Source organism: Schistocerca gregaria, chromosome 10 (assembly GCF_023897955.1).
Source record: "Schistocerca gregaria isolate iqSchGreg1 chromosome 10, iqSchGreg1.2, whole genome shotgun sequence".
Lineage (NCBI taxonomy): Eukaryota > Metazoa > Arthropoda > Insecta > Orthoptera > Acrididae > Schistocerca > Schistocerca gregaria.
In genome coordinates, this window is record NC_064929.1 from 75020337 (window position 1) to 75036535 (window position 16199).

General features: G+C 41.2%; 1 protein-coding gene across 1 annotated transcript in view; it reads right to left on the bottom strand.

Annotated features, from left to right (window-relative positions):
* LOC126293762 (guanine nucleotide-binding protein subunit alpha-11-like) overlaps positions 1–16199 on the bottom strand; it is a 137041-nt gene that overhangs the window by 59132 nt on the left and 61710 nt on the right. Inside the window, exon 3 of the mRNA XM_049987140.1 lies at positions 3167–3321. Within this exon, the coding sequence (XP_049843097.1) occupies positions 3167–3321 (155 nt within the window). The remainder of the gene's footprint in view (positions 1–3166; positions 3322–16199) is intronic.

Below are 16199 nucleotides of genomic sequence, written 5' to 3' on the forward strand. Positions count from 1 at the left end.
ATCTTTAAGCTCTCAGGTATTCAAATCTTGTCCAATGCAGTCCCCAACAATCAGTCCTTCCTTCTCATCCCGTGTGGTCTCCGTTGACCCACGGTTCTGGGTGACTTTCCTGAAATCTATCCCTTTTCTTAGACCTCTCCAGTTCTTTTCCTTCACCCCTCTTCCTGCCCTTTCACCTCTTCTGCCTGAAGAAGGAGCCACTGGCCCCAAACATTTGCCTAGTCACAACCCTCTTTTATGTGTGTTTTCTGCTACCACTTGGTGAATATATTTTTTTTCTATCCAATTAAAATTATTTTGTCAAAAATTTGTAGTTGGTGTGATGAATGGCAACTAGCTGTAAATGTAGAAAAGTGTAAGTTAATGCAGATGAGTTGAAAAAACAACCTCACAGTGTTTGAACAAAGCATTAGTAGTGTGCTGCTTGATACAGTCAGATTAATTAAATATTTAGCATAACACTGCAAAGTGATATGAAATGGAATGAACATCTAAGGATTGTAGTGGGGTATGTGAATGGTTTATTGGGAGAGTTCTAGGAGAGTGTGGGTCATCTGTAAAGGAGACTGCGTAGAGAACACTGGTGTGACCCTTTTATGAGTACTGCTCAAGTGTTTGGGATCCTCACCATGTTAGAATAAAGGAAGACATCACTGCAATTCAGAGGCGGGATTTGTTACCAGTAGGTCTGATCAACAAAAAAAGTGTTATGGAGATGCTTTGGGAACTCAAATGGGAATCCCTGGAGATGTGACAATGTTATTTTCAAGGACTACTGTAAGACAGAGTTAGACACTTTGCATTTGTAGGTGGCTGCAGAATGATCCTATTGCCACTGATTTACATTTCCATAAGGACCACAAAGAAAAGAAAGAGAAATTAGGGCTCTTACAGAGGAGTATAGATAGTCATTTTTCACTCACTCTGTTTGTGATACAGGAAGAGAAATGACTACATAGTCCTACACTGTACCCTCCACCAGGCACTGTACAGTGGCTTGTGGGGCATGTATGTAGATGTACATGTAGATATAGATCTTGTAGCACCTTCGCTGCAGTTTCTGTAAAGCATTTATGTGGGCATGACCATCGACAGTCTGTCCACTGAAATTAATTGAACCGCCAAACTGTGGCTGACGGCAGAACTGAATACAGATCAATGGAAACACTGCTAAACAAAACTGTGCCAGGTTTAGGCAGGAGAAAATTGAAAGACAGATTGAGAATTAAAGACCAATTAAGAGGAAGATAATAGATGAGTAAAGTGAATGGTGCAGTTAAGAACTAGGAAGGAAGTGGAGCAGAGGTGGGGAGGAGGGGGGGGGGGGGGGGAGGACCAAAGAAGGAGAAGAGAGAGAGAAAGATGGAGAGGAAAAAGGTAATAAAGAAATAGAGTAAATACATAAATTCTACCAACAGAGGGAAAAATAGAGGTCAGGGATGCAAGGATATCTCTGAACTCAAATCTTCAGAGACACTAGTACCAGGAGGTTGTTAGCTGTCAGGCTGCTCTTCTCTACTCGTTCAGTTTGGCTACTGACATTACTATAGGACCATTTTGTGAAAATGAATTAGTTGGTTTGTTTGTTCTTTTGAAAGTATCTGATTGCAGTATTTGGAATTTTACCTCCTGAATATAATTATTGGTAAATAGTAGCATTACACTAATAAATTTCTGATGTTTAATGCAATGGACTTGAATATGTTATCCTCAACCTGCAAATATCTATGTGTACAAAAAATGTACTTTTAATGTTACTCTTTTTCAGTCACACATCATCATTCATTTGAATTCTGTAAATCCCATCACGATAGAGAAGCTTCAGGAATGTGATGGCCAGTAACATAGAAGACTTGAAATTATATATTTCTTGAACCCTACATTTTGTCTCCTCTAAGGAGTATGGAATTGTATGTAGATATAATGTAACTGGATGGATAAAAACCTACTCACCAGGCCTGAGCAGGCGAACACACGTATAAAGGTATTTAAATTTGCAAGGTTTCAGAGCCAGTGACTCCTTATTGTGGCAGAAGGGTTGAAGGGGAAGGAAGAGGGACGAAGGAAAAGGACTGTTGAGGTTCAGGAAAAGCTGGAGAGTTCAGAAAAGTCACCCAGAACCCCAGGTAAAAGTGGCATATTGAACATGATGAGAGACTGCACCAAATGAGATTTGAAAACCTGAGAGCTTAAAGATGGAAGAAAGGGCAATACACAAGATAGAGATTATTACAAAAACATCATGCATGAGTTAATAAGAGCAGAAAGCTAAGTGCATTGTATGTGACAGAGGTGGGAAGGGACAGCGAAAATTAGACAGGTCAGAAAATGAAAGATATAGAAAACTAAAAGGGATTGAAGAAAAGAATAGGAACTGTGAAGAAATGCTGAGAGCGAAGATGTTATCATAAATTAAGGCAAGGTGGGTGGCGAGAACTGAGGGTATGTTGTAGTGACAATTCTCACCTGTGGAGTTCAGAGAAATGTGTCTGGGGGAAGAATCCAGATGGCATGCGGAGCGAAACAAGAACCGAGGTCATGATTGTCATGCTCTGCCACAAGATATTTTGTGTTGCCAGTATACACAATCCTATGCCCATTCATCCTCATTGATATCTTGGTGGTGGTCATTCCAATGTAAAGGGTTGAACAGTGTTTACATAACAGCTGATACACAATATGTGTTGTTGTTTCTCAGGTAGCTCTCCCTTTGGTAGCATATATTTTGCCAGTTACAGGGCTGGTATAGTTGGTAGTAGGAGGGCGCATAGAGCAAGTCTTACAGCAGGGGCAGTCACAGGGGTAGGAGCCATACGGTAGAGGGATGGGTGCAGAGGGAGCACACAGTCAGACAAGGACACTGTGGAGATTGAGAGGGCGACAGAAAGCTATTCTAGGTGCGGTGGGCAAAATATCTGACAGAATGGACCTCATTTCAGGGTATGATTGTTAGGAAGTCATAGCCTTGTTGAAGTAGCTGATTAATACATTAAATACCAGGATAATACAGAGTGATTTTTTTCATCCATCCAATTGCATTATATTTTCAAAAATTGAGGATTTCATGAAGAGAGATTTTTAAATTCTCTAGTCAACTCTGTTAGAGCTACATTAATTTAGAAGGTTCAAAATATTATTGTTAATAAGTAAACTTAGTTCTTCTTACTATTTTGTGGAATCCAGGAGGTATAGCTCATCTCGACGATCGTAGCAAATTTGTACATTCGCATCATTCCAGACCTCTTTGATAGCTGCCAAAAGTTCATCATTTATTTCAGTCACATTTCCTACATTAATGTCCATGATTCTTCTTGCACATTCCTGTAAATATTTTACTTAAAATTAGAGACATTATAATTACATAGGCTTCTGCGGCCAGAGTCAGATGACATAAAAGTTTTCTTGATATGGTACCATGTCATAATGTAAAAAACTACTGCTGCTGGAAAAAAACCAAGGACAAGGTGGATGCCTTACACACTGCAGGCGTTTATAAGGTGGAACACGAATGTGGAGAGGCATACATCGCCAAGACTGGTAGGCCAATAGCAACGCGCATTCAGGAACATGATAGCTATATTCGTCTAGGGCAACACAACTAATCTGCAGTGGCAGAACATCAGCAAGACTGCAGAAAAGAAATGAAATTCAGTGAAGCCTGTGTGTTGGCCAAGCAGCCAATTATGATGAAACGCAAAACCAGAGAGGCCATCGAAATACTTAAACACCCTAATAACATGAACAGGGAGGATGGACTCAGGCTTGTCCCATCTCAGCTGCCAGCAATCAGAGCCCAACAGACCGCAATGTCAACACGAGGAACAAGCACTACCGGCGAGTAAGTGCTGATGTCCAGCAGCTGGTAAACAGCAACCAACTTCTCATTCAGTGGTGACCACCAATCATGGTACATAGCACAAGAGCCAATAGACAACAGCGGTCACGTTCTCCCTCCACCGCAATAACCTATTAAAATAAAGTTCCCTCTCCTTCTTCTTTAAGTGACCAATGAAACTAACTACCTTTTTAAAATTGTGACGTAATGGCATGCACAGTGAACACTAACAACAAAATATAAAGGACACTGCATAGCTAGAACGCACCATTAGACCCAGAAGAAGGCCGCTGCAACCGTGGCTGAAACGTTGGTTTTTCTCCAGCAGCAGTAGTTTTTACATTATGACATGGTACCATACCCAGAAAACTTTTATGTCTTTAGAGACATTACTTCATCAAAATACTAAATAAATGAATTGATTGCGATGTTATCTGCAAGAAACTGCAGTTATTACTTTTTTTTACTTTTTAACATTAAGTGTATAATATCGGATACATGACTGTTATTAAAATTTTTCAGAGGATGATTTCCAACAACAACAATGAAGTGAAGAGTTCAGTTTTATGAGCACATAAGAAGAAGGAATGATTCCAAGTGAACTAAATGCACCTTTAACTCAAAACTGAAAACAAAGAATGCTGTAATAGATGAATGTCAAAAATAGATAAACACAAAATTTGTGAATCAGAAGATTTGCACCATCACAACATCTTCAGAACAGCTGTAATGATGTTTAACACTTTCTGTGAAGAGCAATGAGCAAGTTGCGCCAAACGGTCAGATGAATGGCGTGCTTGATGAAAAACATCAGGGTAACAAAAACAATAAAAACTGAGAACATCAATCATAAAGGTTATAAGCTTATCATGGTCCTTAGATGTCAGAGTAATGGAGTAAATAATAATGATAATGATGATGATAAGGTTTTATTTAATACAAAATGATTTTGAATATGCTGCACAAGCAGATACACTGAGAGAAAAAAATCGCAACACAAAGAAGGAGTTGTGCAACATAAATGAAAGTTGCTAGGGATATTTCTATATCTGAAAGGTGATGACTATTCGAATTTTGCACCAGTTGCCCGAGGACGCAAATCAGGATTGTCTTAAATACATGTTGTAACAGTCCATAAGTTTTAGTTACCTCTGAGGTTGGACACGGTGAGTTTGTGTTAGTCAAAATTGCCATTAAGGTGAAAAAGGCACCATGAAACTTCCTCGTAGATTAAAACTGTGTGCCTGACCGAGACTCGAACTCGGGACCTTTGCCTTTCGCAGGCAAGTGCTCTACCATCTGACCTACCTATCACGACTCACGCTTGGTACTCACAGCTTTACTTCTGCCAGTATCTCGTCTCCTACCTTCCAAACTTTACAGAAGCTCTCCTGCGAACCTTGCAGAACTAGCACTCCTGAAAGATAGGATATGGCGGAGACATGGCTTAGCCACAGCCTGGGGGATGTTTCCAGAATGAGATTTTCACTCTGCAGCAGAGTGTGCGCTGATATGAAACTTCCTGGCAGATTAAAACTGTGTGCCTGACCAAGACTCGAACTGGGGACCTTTGTCTTTCGTGGGCAAGTGCTCTACCATCTGAGCTACTGAAGCACGACTCACGCCCGGTACTCACAGCTTTACTTCTGCCAGAAGTTCGAGTCTCGGTCGGGCACACAGTTTTAATCTGCGAGGAAGTTTCATATCAGCGCACACCCCGCTGCAGAGTGAAAATCTCATTCTGGAAGGCACCATTATTGACACTGCTACGAACAAGGTTGTGAAATAAAACTACGAGAAGTAGGATGTTCTTCTTCTGTGGTACTGCAGAGAGCCTTACAGAATGTTGCAAGAATGTACAGTCGCAAGAAGACTGGGCTCTGAATGGCCACGTGGCACTGCTGAGATGGAAATCCCTCATGTTCGGCGTATGGCTCTGGCACATCGTACTGCATCTGCAGCAGCAATCTGCACAGCAGTTGGCACAACAGTGACACAATGAACTGTTACAAATTGGTTACTTTGAGGACAATTCTGAGCCAGGCGCCCTGTAATGTGCAATCCACTGACCCCAAACCACCACCATTTGCGACTTCATGGGTGCCAAACGAGAGCACATTGGAGGACAAGGTGGAAGTCTGTTGTGTTTTCTGATGAAAGTCGGTTCTGCATCGGTGCCACTGATGGCAGTGTGTTGGTTGAAAGGAGGCCAGTTGAGGGCTTACGATGAACATGTCTGTGTGCTAAACACACTGGACCTACAGCTGGAGTTACTGTCTGAGGCGCAATAGTGTATCACAGCTGGTGCACTTTCTTGATTATTCCATGCACCCTGTCTACAAATTTATTCCAACAGGATAACGATCCCCACATACCACTGTTGTAACCCAATATGCTCTACAGAGTATCGATACGTTGCCTCGGCCTGCTCGATCACCAGATCTGTCTCCAATCGAGCACATCGAGTACATCATCTGTCGACAACTCCAGCATTATTCACACCCAGCATTAACCATCCCCACCTTCCTGACCAGGTGCAACAGGCCAGGAACTCCATCCCACAAGCTGACACCCAGCACCTGTACAACACAATGCATGCATGTCTGCAGGCTTGCATTCAATGTTCTGGTCGTTACACTAGTTATTAATGTACCAGCAGTTCACATTTTCAATGACTTACCTCATGCTTACATTAACCTGTCGTCTTGCAATATTAATCACTTAAATATGTTACATAGACAAATTTATTCCTATTATTTAGTTACTTTACATTAATTAATTTTTTGGTGTTGCAATTTTTTTCTGTTGGTGTATTAGAATCAACAGAGATATTGTAATGTTTTGAATATGTCATACAATTCTTTAAATTATATGTAATTTATATAATTATTCTGTCTCTCCAGAATGAGATTTTCACTCTGCAGCAGAGTGTGCACTGATATGTAACTTCCTGGTAGATTAAAACTGTGAGGACGGGGTGGAGGTTGTGCTTGGGTAGCTCAGATGGTAGAGCAGTTGCCCGCAAAACGCAAAGGTCCCTAGTTCGAGTCTCGGTCCGGCACACAGTTTTAATCTACCAGGAAGTTTCATATCAGTGCACACTCCACTGCAGAGTGAAATTCTCATATCAGCACACACTCCGCTGCAGAGTGAAAATCTCATATCAGCACACACTCCGCTGCAGAGTGAAAATCTCATATCAGCGCACACTCCGCTGCAGAGTGAAAATCTCATTCTGGAAACATCCCCCAGGCTGTGGCTAAGCCATGTCTCCGCAATATCCTTTCTTTCAGGGGCGCTAGTTCTGCAAGGTTTGCAGGAGAGCTTCTGTAAAGTTTGGAAGGTAGGAGACGAGGTACTGGCAGAAGTAAAACTGTGAGGACTGTATGGGAGCCGTACTTGTGTAGCTCAGGTGGTAGAGCACTTACCCGTGAAAGGCAAAGGTCTCGTGTTTGAGTCTCAGTCCGGCACACAGTTTTAATTTGCCAGGAAGTTTCTTATTCTATCTCTGTTCATTTCTTCTATTGAAGTTGATTTTATTGTTGTTGTTTCTTTCTTTCTTAGAAAGAAAAAATTACAAATACTTAATATCTAATAGGACTTTGTAACTAGCACAGTTCTTCTATACATCAAACAATAGTTCTGGTCATCTGGATTCTCACCCATTCTATTCATTCCATGTCAGATGATGTTATTGCCAACAATGCATTTCTCACCAGCAGAATCTGCTGAGATCTCGACATTCAGATGCTGAGGTAGAAAAACAATTTAAGCAAGAACAGCCCCAACTGAAACATCAAGTAAACTGAGCATATAGAATGTGGATTTCAGGTTAGTGGTGCCATTATCACAGAAAACCAGCCATCCAGCAAATTAAGACATTTAACTAGCTTAGCCCATTTATAATTTTAGGCAGTGATACATTCCCAGACACTAGAGCACAGATGAAATGGCACAAAGTCAGTGGAGAGCTGAGTGAGAAGAAGAAATATCCCAACCATAAGAAGATGGTATCTGTTCTTTCGGACATGTCCGAAAGAGCAGATACCATCGGTGACCATGCAGCTCTCCTAGAATGAAACGATAATTAAATCGAGACCCTAAGCTGTCGACAGGCATTGATATACATCAACCATTTTAAGAGGAAGCTTTATAGGCATGCCACCAACATGGAATGTACATAAGGCTTGGAATGTTGGGCAACAGCTGCAGAAAATAAAGAAATGTTACATTGAATGGAAATGAAACTGTTGCACTGGTCAGCATGTGTTACAAGTCTGGGCTGTATTAAACAAACATGTGAGGAAATGGGTGGGAGTGATTGCAGTCACCAGCAACTTAAGATAAACATATTTTAGGTGGAACTGGCATGTCACCATAAGTGATAACGACCCCATGGCAAAAGATGCCCTCCTTCAGGAACCATTCTAGTGACAAAATGGAAAATCCATTGACTTTGACAAAGGACAGACTTTCATGGCCCGGCTCCTGGGAATGAGCATCTTGGGACAAATGCAGAGGATGAAGAAATTGATGAAATGTATGATGAGATAAAAGAAATTATTCAGGTAGTGAAGGGAGATAAAAATTTAATAGTCATGGGTGACTGGAATTCGAGAGTAGGAAAAGTGAGAGAAGGAAACATAGTAGGTGAATATGGATTGGGGTTAAGTAATGAAAGAGGAAGCCACCTGGTAGAATTTTACACAGAGCATAACTTAATCATAGCTAATACTTGGTTCAAGAATCATAAAAGAAGGTTGTATACATGGAAGAATCCTGGAGATACTGGTAGGTATCAGATAGATTATATAATAGTAAGACAGAGATTCAGGAACCAGGTTTTGAATTGTAAGACATTTCCAGGGGCAGATGTGGACTGACCACAATCTGTTGGTTATGAACTGTAGATTAAAACTGAAGAAACTGCAAAAAGATGGGAATTTAAGGAGATGGGACCTGGACAAATTGAAAGAACCAGAGGTTGTACACAGCTTCAGAGAGAGCATTAGGGTACGATTGAGAAGAATGGGGGAAATACAGTAGAATAAGAATGGGTAGCTTAGAGAGATGAAATACTGAAGGTGGCAGAGGATCAAGTAGGTAAAAAGGTGAGGGCTAATAGAAATCCTTGGGTAACAGAAGAGATATTGAATTTAATTGATGAGAGGAGAAAATATAAAAATACAGTAAATGAAACAGGCAAAAAGGAATACAAATGTCTAAAAAATGAGATCAACAGGAAGTGCAAAATGGCTAAGCAGGCATGGCTAGAGGACAAATGTAAGGATGTAGAGAGTTATTTCACTAGGTGTAAGATAGATACTGCCTACAGGAAAATTAAAGAGACCTTTGGAGATAAGAGAACCACTTGTATGAATATCAAGAGCTCAGACGGAAACCCAGTTCTAAGCAAAGAAGAGAAAGCAGAAAGGTGGAAAGAGTATATAGAGGGTCTATATAAGGGTGATGTACTTGAGGACAATATTATAGAAATGGAAGAAGATGTAGATGAAGATGAAATGGGAGATACGATACTGCGTGAAGAGTTTGACAGAGCTCTGAGAGACCCGAGTCGAAATAAGGCCCCGGGAGTAGACAACATTCCATTAGAACTACTGACGGCCTTGGGAGAGCCAGTCCTGACAAAACTCTACCATCTGGTGAGCACGATGTATGAGACAGGTGAAATACCCTCGGACTTCAAGAAGAATATAATAATTCCAATCCCAAAGAACGCAGGTATTGACAGATGTGAAAATTATCAAACAATCAGTTTAATAAGTCACAGTTGCAAAATACTAACACGAATTCTTTACAGATGAATGGAAAAAGTGGTCGAAGCTGACCTCGGGGAATATCAGTTTGGATTCCGTAGAAATGTTGGAACACATGAGTCAATATTGACCTTATGACTTATCTTAGAAGAAAGATTAAGGAAAGGCAAAGCTACGTTTCTAGCATTTGTAGACTTAGAGAAAGCTTTTGACAATGTTGACTGGAATGCACTCTTTCACATTCTAAAGGTGGCAGGGGTAAAATACAGGGAGCGAAAGGTTATTTACAATTTGTACAGAAAGCAGATGGAGGTTATAAGAGTCGAGGGACAGGAAAGGGAAGCAGTGGTTGGGAAGGGAGTGAGACAGGGCTGTACCTTCTCACCGATGTTGATCAATCTGTATATTGAGCAAGCAGTAAAGGAAACAAAAGTAAAATTTGGTGTAGGTATCAAAACCCATGGAGAAGAAATAAAAACTTTGAGGTTTGCCGATGACATTGCAATTCTTCAGAGACAGCGAAGGACTTGGAAGAGCAGTTGAATGGAATGGACAGTGTCTTGAAAGGAGGATATAAGATGAACATAAACAAAAGCAAAACATGGATAATGGAATGTAGTTCAATGAAATCGGGTGATGCTGTGGGAATTAGATTAGGAAATGAGACACTTAAAGTAGTAAAGGAGTTTTGCTATTTGGGGAGTAAAATAACTGATGATGGTCGAAGTAGAGAGGACATAAAATGTAGACTGCCAATGGCAAGGAAAGCATTTCTGAAGAAGAGAAATTTGTTAACATCGAGTATTTATTTAAGTGTCAGGAAGTCGTTTCTGAAAGTATTTGTATGGAGTGTAGCCATGTATGGAAGTGAAACATGGACGATAAATAGTTTGGGCAAGAAGATAATAAAAGCTTTCGAAATGTGGTGCTACATAAGAATGCTGAAGATTAGATGGGTAGATCACATAACTAATGAGGAAGTATTGAATAGGATTGGGGAGAAGAGAAGTTTGTGGCACAACTTGACTAGAAGAAAGGATCGGTTGGTAGGACATGTTCTGAGGCATCAAGGGATCACCAATTTAGTATTGGAGGGCAGCTGGAGGGCACTAAGCAGATTGAGAAGCATGTAGGTTGCAGTAGGTACTGGGAGATGGAGAAGCTTGCACAGGATAGAGTAGCATGGAGAGCTGCATCAAACCAGTCTCAGGACTGAAGATCACAACAACAACAACAACAACAACAACAACAACAACAACAACATTGTTTCACTGGAGCCAACTCAAACAAATACTGGTCATTAGGTCTTGAATGCGATGCTCATTATTGATGGAAAACATCCGTTTATTTCCTGTTACAAAAAAAAATGTTTTTTGAAGAGTATTTCATGTGCCCTTTGATAGAGGAGTCCCAGATTTGTCTAGTGAAATATTCATTTTATCACTTTGTACTAACAGACAGTAAGACATGACGAATAACCAGCAGCAGTATTCTAGGAGCTTCAGCACCATACTGGCCCACACTGACTGCTACCACAAGGCATGCAGTGCCACTGAGTCGCTGCTGGATTATTGTTTATTCTTCCTGTTTTACTGTTCCTATTAATACATATTGCTAAACCAGATATAGCAGCAGACTAATTTGTGAGCACTCTATTGAATGGGCATGTAAAATATGATTTTGTTTGTAATGAGAAACAAACCTACTCTGTATTCTTTCTGTTGACAATGGAAGTTATGTGAAAGATGTGATGAGCTGTAATTGTTTCGGCTGACCCCAGCTACACAATACAAAAACAAAATCACAAATAACTGCAGAAACAGCAGAGAAAATGTTCATGATGACTCCTAGGAGAGACACCTGGTATAAAAAAGCAGAGTAGCCTGAGCACAGAAACTTGAAGCAGACCATATTTAATGTTAATGGTTTCAGATCTGTATTCATCATTTGATGTTCTTAAAGTAAAGTGCAGAATTGATCAATCTGAGGGTTGTTTTGAACACCACAGTGCTTTAACATGCATGATACTGTCGAAGGTGGTTTACTGTTGACTTTGTCTGACCTTAGGGCTGACTCATCCAGCCACTTACAGGGGAACCAATAGTTTAACCTGGACTACAAATCATGATCCAAATTGGCTTTATTCACATCAACAATCATAGCCAGAGGTGAAAGTAGTAGTAAGTGTCAGAAAAATCCTAGGACTGTCTGGGGATCAAACCTGAGACCTTTGGATTTGTAGTCTGGCACTCTTATCACTGAGCTGCTACACCACTATCAATGTCCTCTTATTAGTCAGGTAATATTTTATCAGTTCACAGGTAGTACTTCTAATTCCAGTATTCCACTATTTATCTAGCAATATTGTAATACTGACCCATTTAAAAGCTTTATCAAGGCTGAGATAGGATAATATGCCCTTTTCTTCCATGCCACAGATCAGTTCAACAAGGAATTGAGCAGCTGGTACAATCATGGATTTTTTGTTAAACACCATTATTGATTTGCTCAGTAAATTTCTGGCCTTATTGATGGTAGCCTTTCCTGTCAACTTTAAGAAGACTGGTAGAACAGAGACCAGCCTGAAATTTTCTTTTATGTTTGTCATATTTCTTAAAGAAAATGTGGTTACCTGAGATATTTTCAGTTTTTCAGGAATTATACCAAAAGAAAATGGCACATTATATTAATAAAGTGGAGCATTACACGGTAATTCACTTTCGGCAGCACTCAAGGGCATCCCTGGCTCTCAGGGAAAGAAAAAATATAGTACAGTCGGGTGTTTTTCTTTCCAGAAAATGATTTAAAAGTCAGTATTAGGAAGAGTTTTTCACAGGGCCAGAACAACACTTTTTTGCGGCTACTAAAAAGTTACCATTTGGATTCCAAAATGTTAAAAATACTCCACACCCCAAAGATTTGCTCCACCCCCCCCCCCCCCCCCACCCACCACCACCACCACCACCACACCCTCACTATACAAACTATCGTATAGGAGCCCTTGGTACCAGTGAACATGTTGCAGTTGCGTAGGCCAATACAGAAGACTCCTTTAGCTAACTGGTTCAAACAGAAATAGCTTGGAACATTTCCACTGTTGCTGATAATGAATTAATGTATCATGGTTCACTTAATTAACTAAAGCATTGCAGGCTACCTCATTTGAAGTAAATTTTGCTGTACCACCATTTGGTTTCACTTTGCCATAGATGACAATGTAGTGATACAAATACTAACCGTATCTTTGGTGGCTCAGTGAATTACACATATACAAGGTGTTACAAAAAGGTATGGCCAAACTTTCAGGAAACATTCCTCACACACAAATAAAGAAAAGATGTTGTATGGACATGTGTCCAGAAATGCTTACTTTCCATGTTAGAGCTCATTTTATTACTTCTTTTCAAATCACATTAATCATGGAGTGGAAACACACAGCAACAGAATGTACCAGCGTGACTTCAAACACTTTGTTACAGAAAATGTTCAAAATGTCCTCCGTTAGGAAGGATACATGCATCCACCCTCCATCGCATGGAATCCCTGATGCGCTGATGCAGCCCTGGAGAATGGCGTATTGTATCACAGCCATCCACAATACGAGCACGAAGAGTCTCTACATTTGGTACCGGGGTTGCGTAGACAAGAGCTTTCAAATGCCCCAATAAATGAAAGTCAAGAGGGTTGAGGTCAGGAGACCATGGAGGCCATGGAATTGGTCCGCCTCTACCAATCCATCGGTCACCGAATCTGTTGTTGAGAAGCGTACGAACACTTGGACTGAAATGTGCAGGAGCTCCATCGCGCATGAACCATATATTGTGTCATACTTGTAAAGGCACATGTTCTAGCAGCACAGGTAGAGTATCCCGTATGAAATCATGATAACGTGCCACATTGAGCATAGGTGGAAGTGTAGGTGATGAAACTAAAATGAGCCCTAACATGGAAATTAAGCGTTTCCAGACACATGTCCACATAACATCTTTTCTTTATTTGTGTGTGAGGAATGTTTCCTGAAAGTTTGGTTTGGCCATACCTTTTTGTAACACGCTGTATATAAAAAAAAAATTGCACCAACCCGGTTTTCAGAACTCCTGAAGACAGACATTGGCTGTGGATATTGTATCACAGACGCAGCCACTTTTACTGTTCAGAGATGTAAGTAAACCCACCCAAAGAAGTAAATAACCATGCATGAGGAGTGCCTATTAGACGGAGGGGGTCCAATGGCTGATCAGTTTCAGTCATTCCACCAGGAAGAAGGTCCACTGCTCGTGTTGTCTGTAGTTCAACCACATCTAGACCACCAATACCGCGGTTCGATCGTGTCCACATTGTTACTTTGTGCCAGGAAGGGCCCTCAACAAGCGAAGTTTCCAGGCATCTCAGAGTGAAGCAAAGCAAAGTTGTTTGGACATGGATGAGAGACAGAGAGACAGGAACTGTCGATGACATGCCTCGCTCAGGCCGCCCAAGGGCTAGTACTGTAGTTGATGACCACTACCTATGGATTATGGCTCGGAGGAACCCTGACAGCAACGCCACCATGTTGAATAATGCTTTTCGTGTAGCCACAGGACGTCATGTTATGACTCGAACTGTGTGCAATAGGCTGCACGATGCGCAACTTCTCTCCCAACGTCCATGGTGAGGTCCATATTTGCAGCCACGACACCATGCAGCATGGTACATATGTGCCCAATAACATGCTGAATGGACGTCTCAGGATTGGCATCACGTTCTCTTCACCAATGAGTGTCACATATGCCTTCAACCAGACTACTGTCAGAGACATGTTTGGAGGCAACCCAGTCAGCCTGAACATCTTAGACACACTCTCCAATGAGTGCAGCAATGTGATGGTTCTCTGCTGTTTTGGGGTGGCATTATGTGGGGCTGACGTACGCCGTTGGTGGTCATAGAACGCGCTGCTACAATACGTGTATGCCATCCTGCAACCATATCGGCAGCATATTAGCAAGGAATTTGTCTCCGTGGATGACAATTCGCATCCCCATCCTTCAAATCTTGTGAATGACTTCCTTCAGGATAATAAAACCACTTGACTAGAGTGGCCAGCATGTTCTCCAGGCATGAACCATATCAAACATGCCCGGGATATAAGGAAAAGGGCTGTTTATGAATGACGTGACCCAACAACTCTGAGGGATCTACGCCAAATCGTTGTCGAGGAGTGGGACAATCTGGACCATTGATGAACTTGTGTATAGTATGCCACAGTGAATACGGGCATGCATCAATGCAAGAGGACGTGCTACTGGGTGTTAGAGGTACCGGTGTGTACAGCAATCTGGACCACCACCTCTGAAGGTCTCGCTGTATGGTTGTGCAACATGCAATGTGTGGTTTTCATGAGCAATAAAAAGGGTAGCAATGATGTTTATGTCAATCTCTATTCCAATTTTCTGTACAGGTTCCAGAACTCTCAGAATTGAGATGATGTGAAACTTTTTTTTTTTTTTTTGATGTGTGTATTATAGTTGTAATTTTCTGACAGGTAGAACACACAACAGAGTGCTTTCCGTGTTGTTCATGACCAGTGTGTTTTCCACACCTGGTAGGGTGCATATGGGCTGTGAACAGTATCACATATTGAACAGTCACTGTGAAGGACATAGAGATGCCACAAATGTGATATGGCATTATCGGCACTTGACAGAGCCTGAACTGGATCTCATTGTGGATTCCTATTTGGCCAGTTGGTAAAATCGTTCAATATCCAGATTTCTGGGGTATTTGGATGAGACAATGCCTTGATGTTGGAGTGTGTGGGATTGTAAGGACATGCATACTCATGCTCAAGATTCCAATGCATGATATATGACCACAACAAGGGGGAGGGGGGAGGGGGGGACCGGTGTATCATGCACAAGCACATCATAACCCTTTCACAACTGCATGATGTAACATTCAATAACAAATAACAGACGCCCTGCAATATTCTGTGTTTACTCACACTGTCAGAGATTAGCATCAGCCAGACTAGGGAATTAGTGTCTCACATGCTGGCTGTGATTAACACCATGTCACAAATGGCTGCATTTGATGTGGTGCAGTCACTGGGAAGTATGAACTGTTGATGAATGGTGTCACATTGAGTTCACTGATGAACTGCAGTTGTATACTACATTGTATGACCATTGTCAGCAAGTATGGTGGTGCCCTGGAAGAGGTCCCATGCTTCCCATGTATCGGAGAGGCACAGTAACATTGCTCCTTGCATCATCAGGTGTAACTTCAGGTCACAGCTGGTAGTGATTGACGTAAATCTGAACACGCAATGGTATTATGTATAACCTCTCGTGACAATACTGTGGTGCCATTTTTCAACAGGACAGTGCTTATCCTCATGTGGCAAGTGTCTCTATAAACTGTCTGGAACAACGAAAATAATCAATTTTTGACAGTGTGATGTAATTGGATAGCTAAAAAAATCGTACTGACCAGATGCAGCAGGAGAACACACATATTAAAAATGTTTTAATTATGCAACGTTTTATAGCCAGTGGCTCCTTTTCCCAACAGAAGGGTTGAAGGGGAAGGAAGAGGGATGGAGGGAAAGG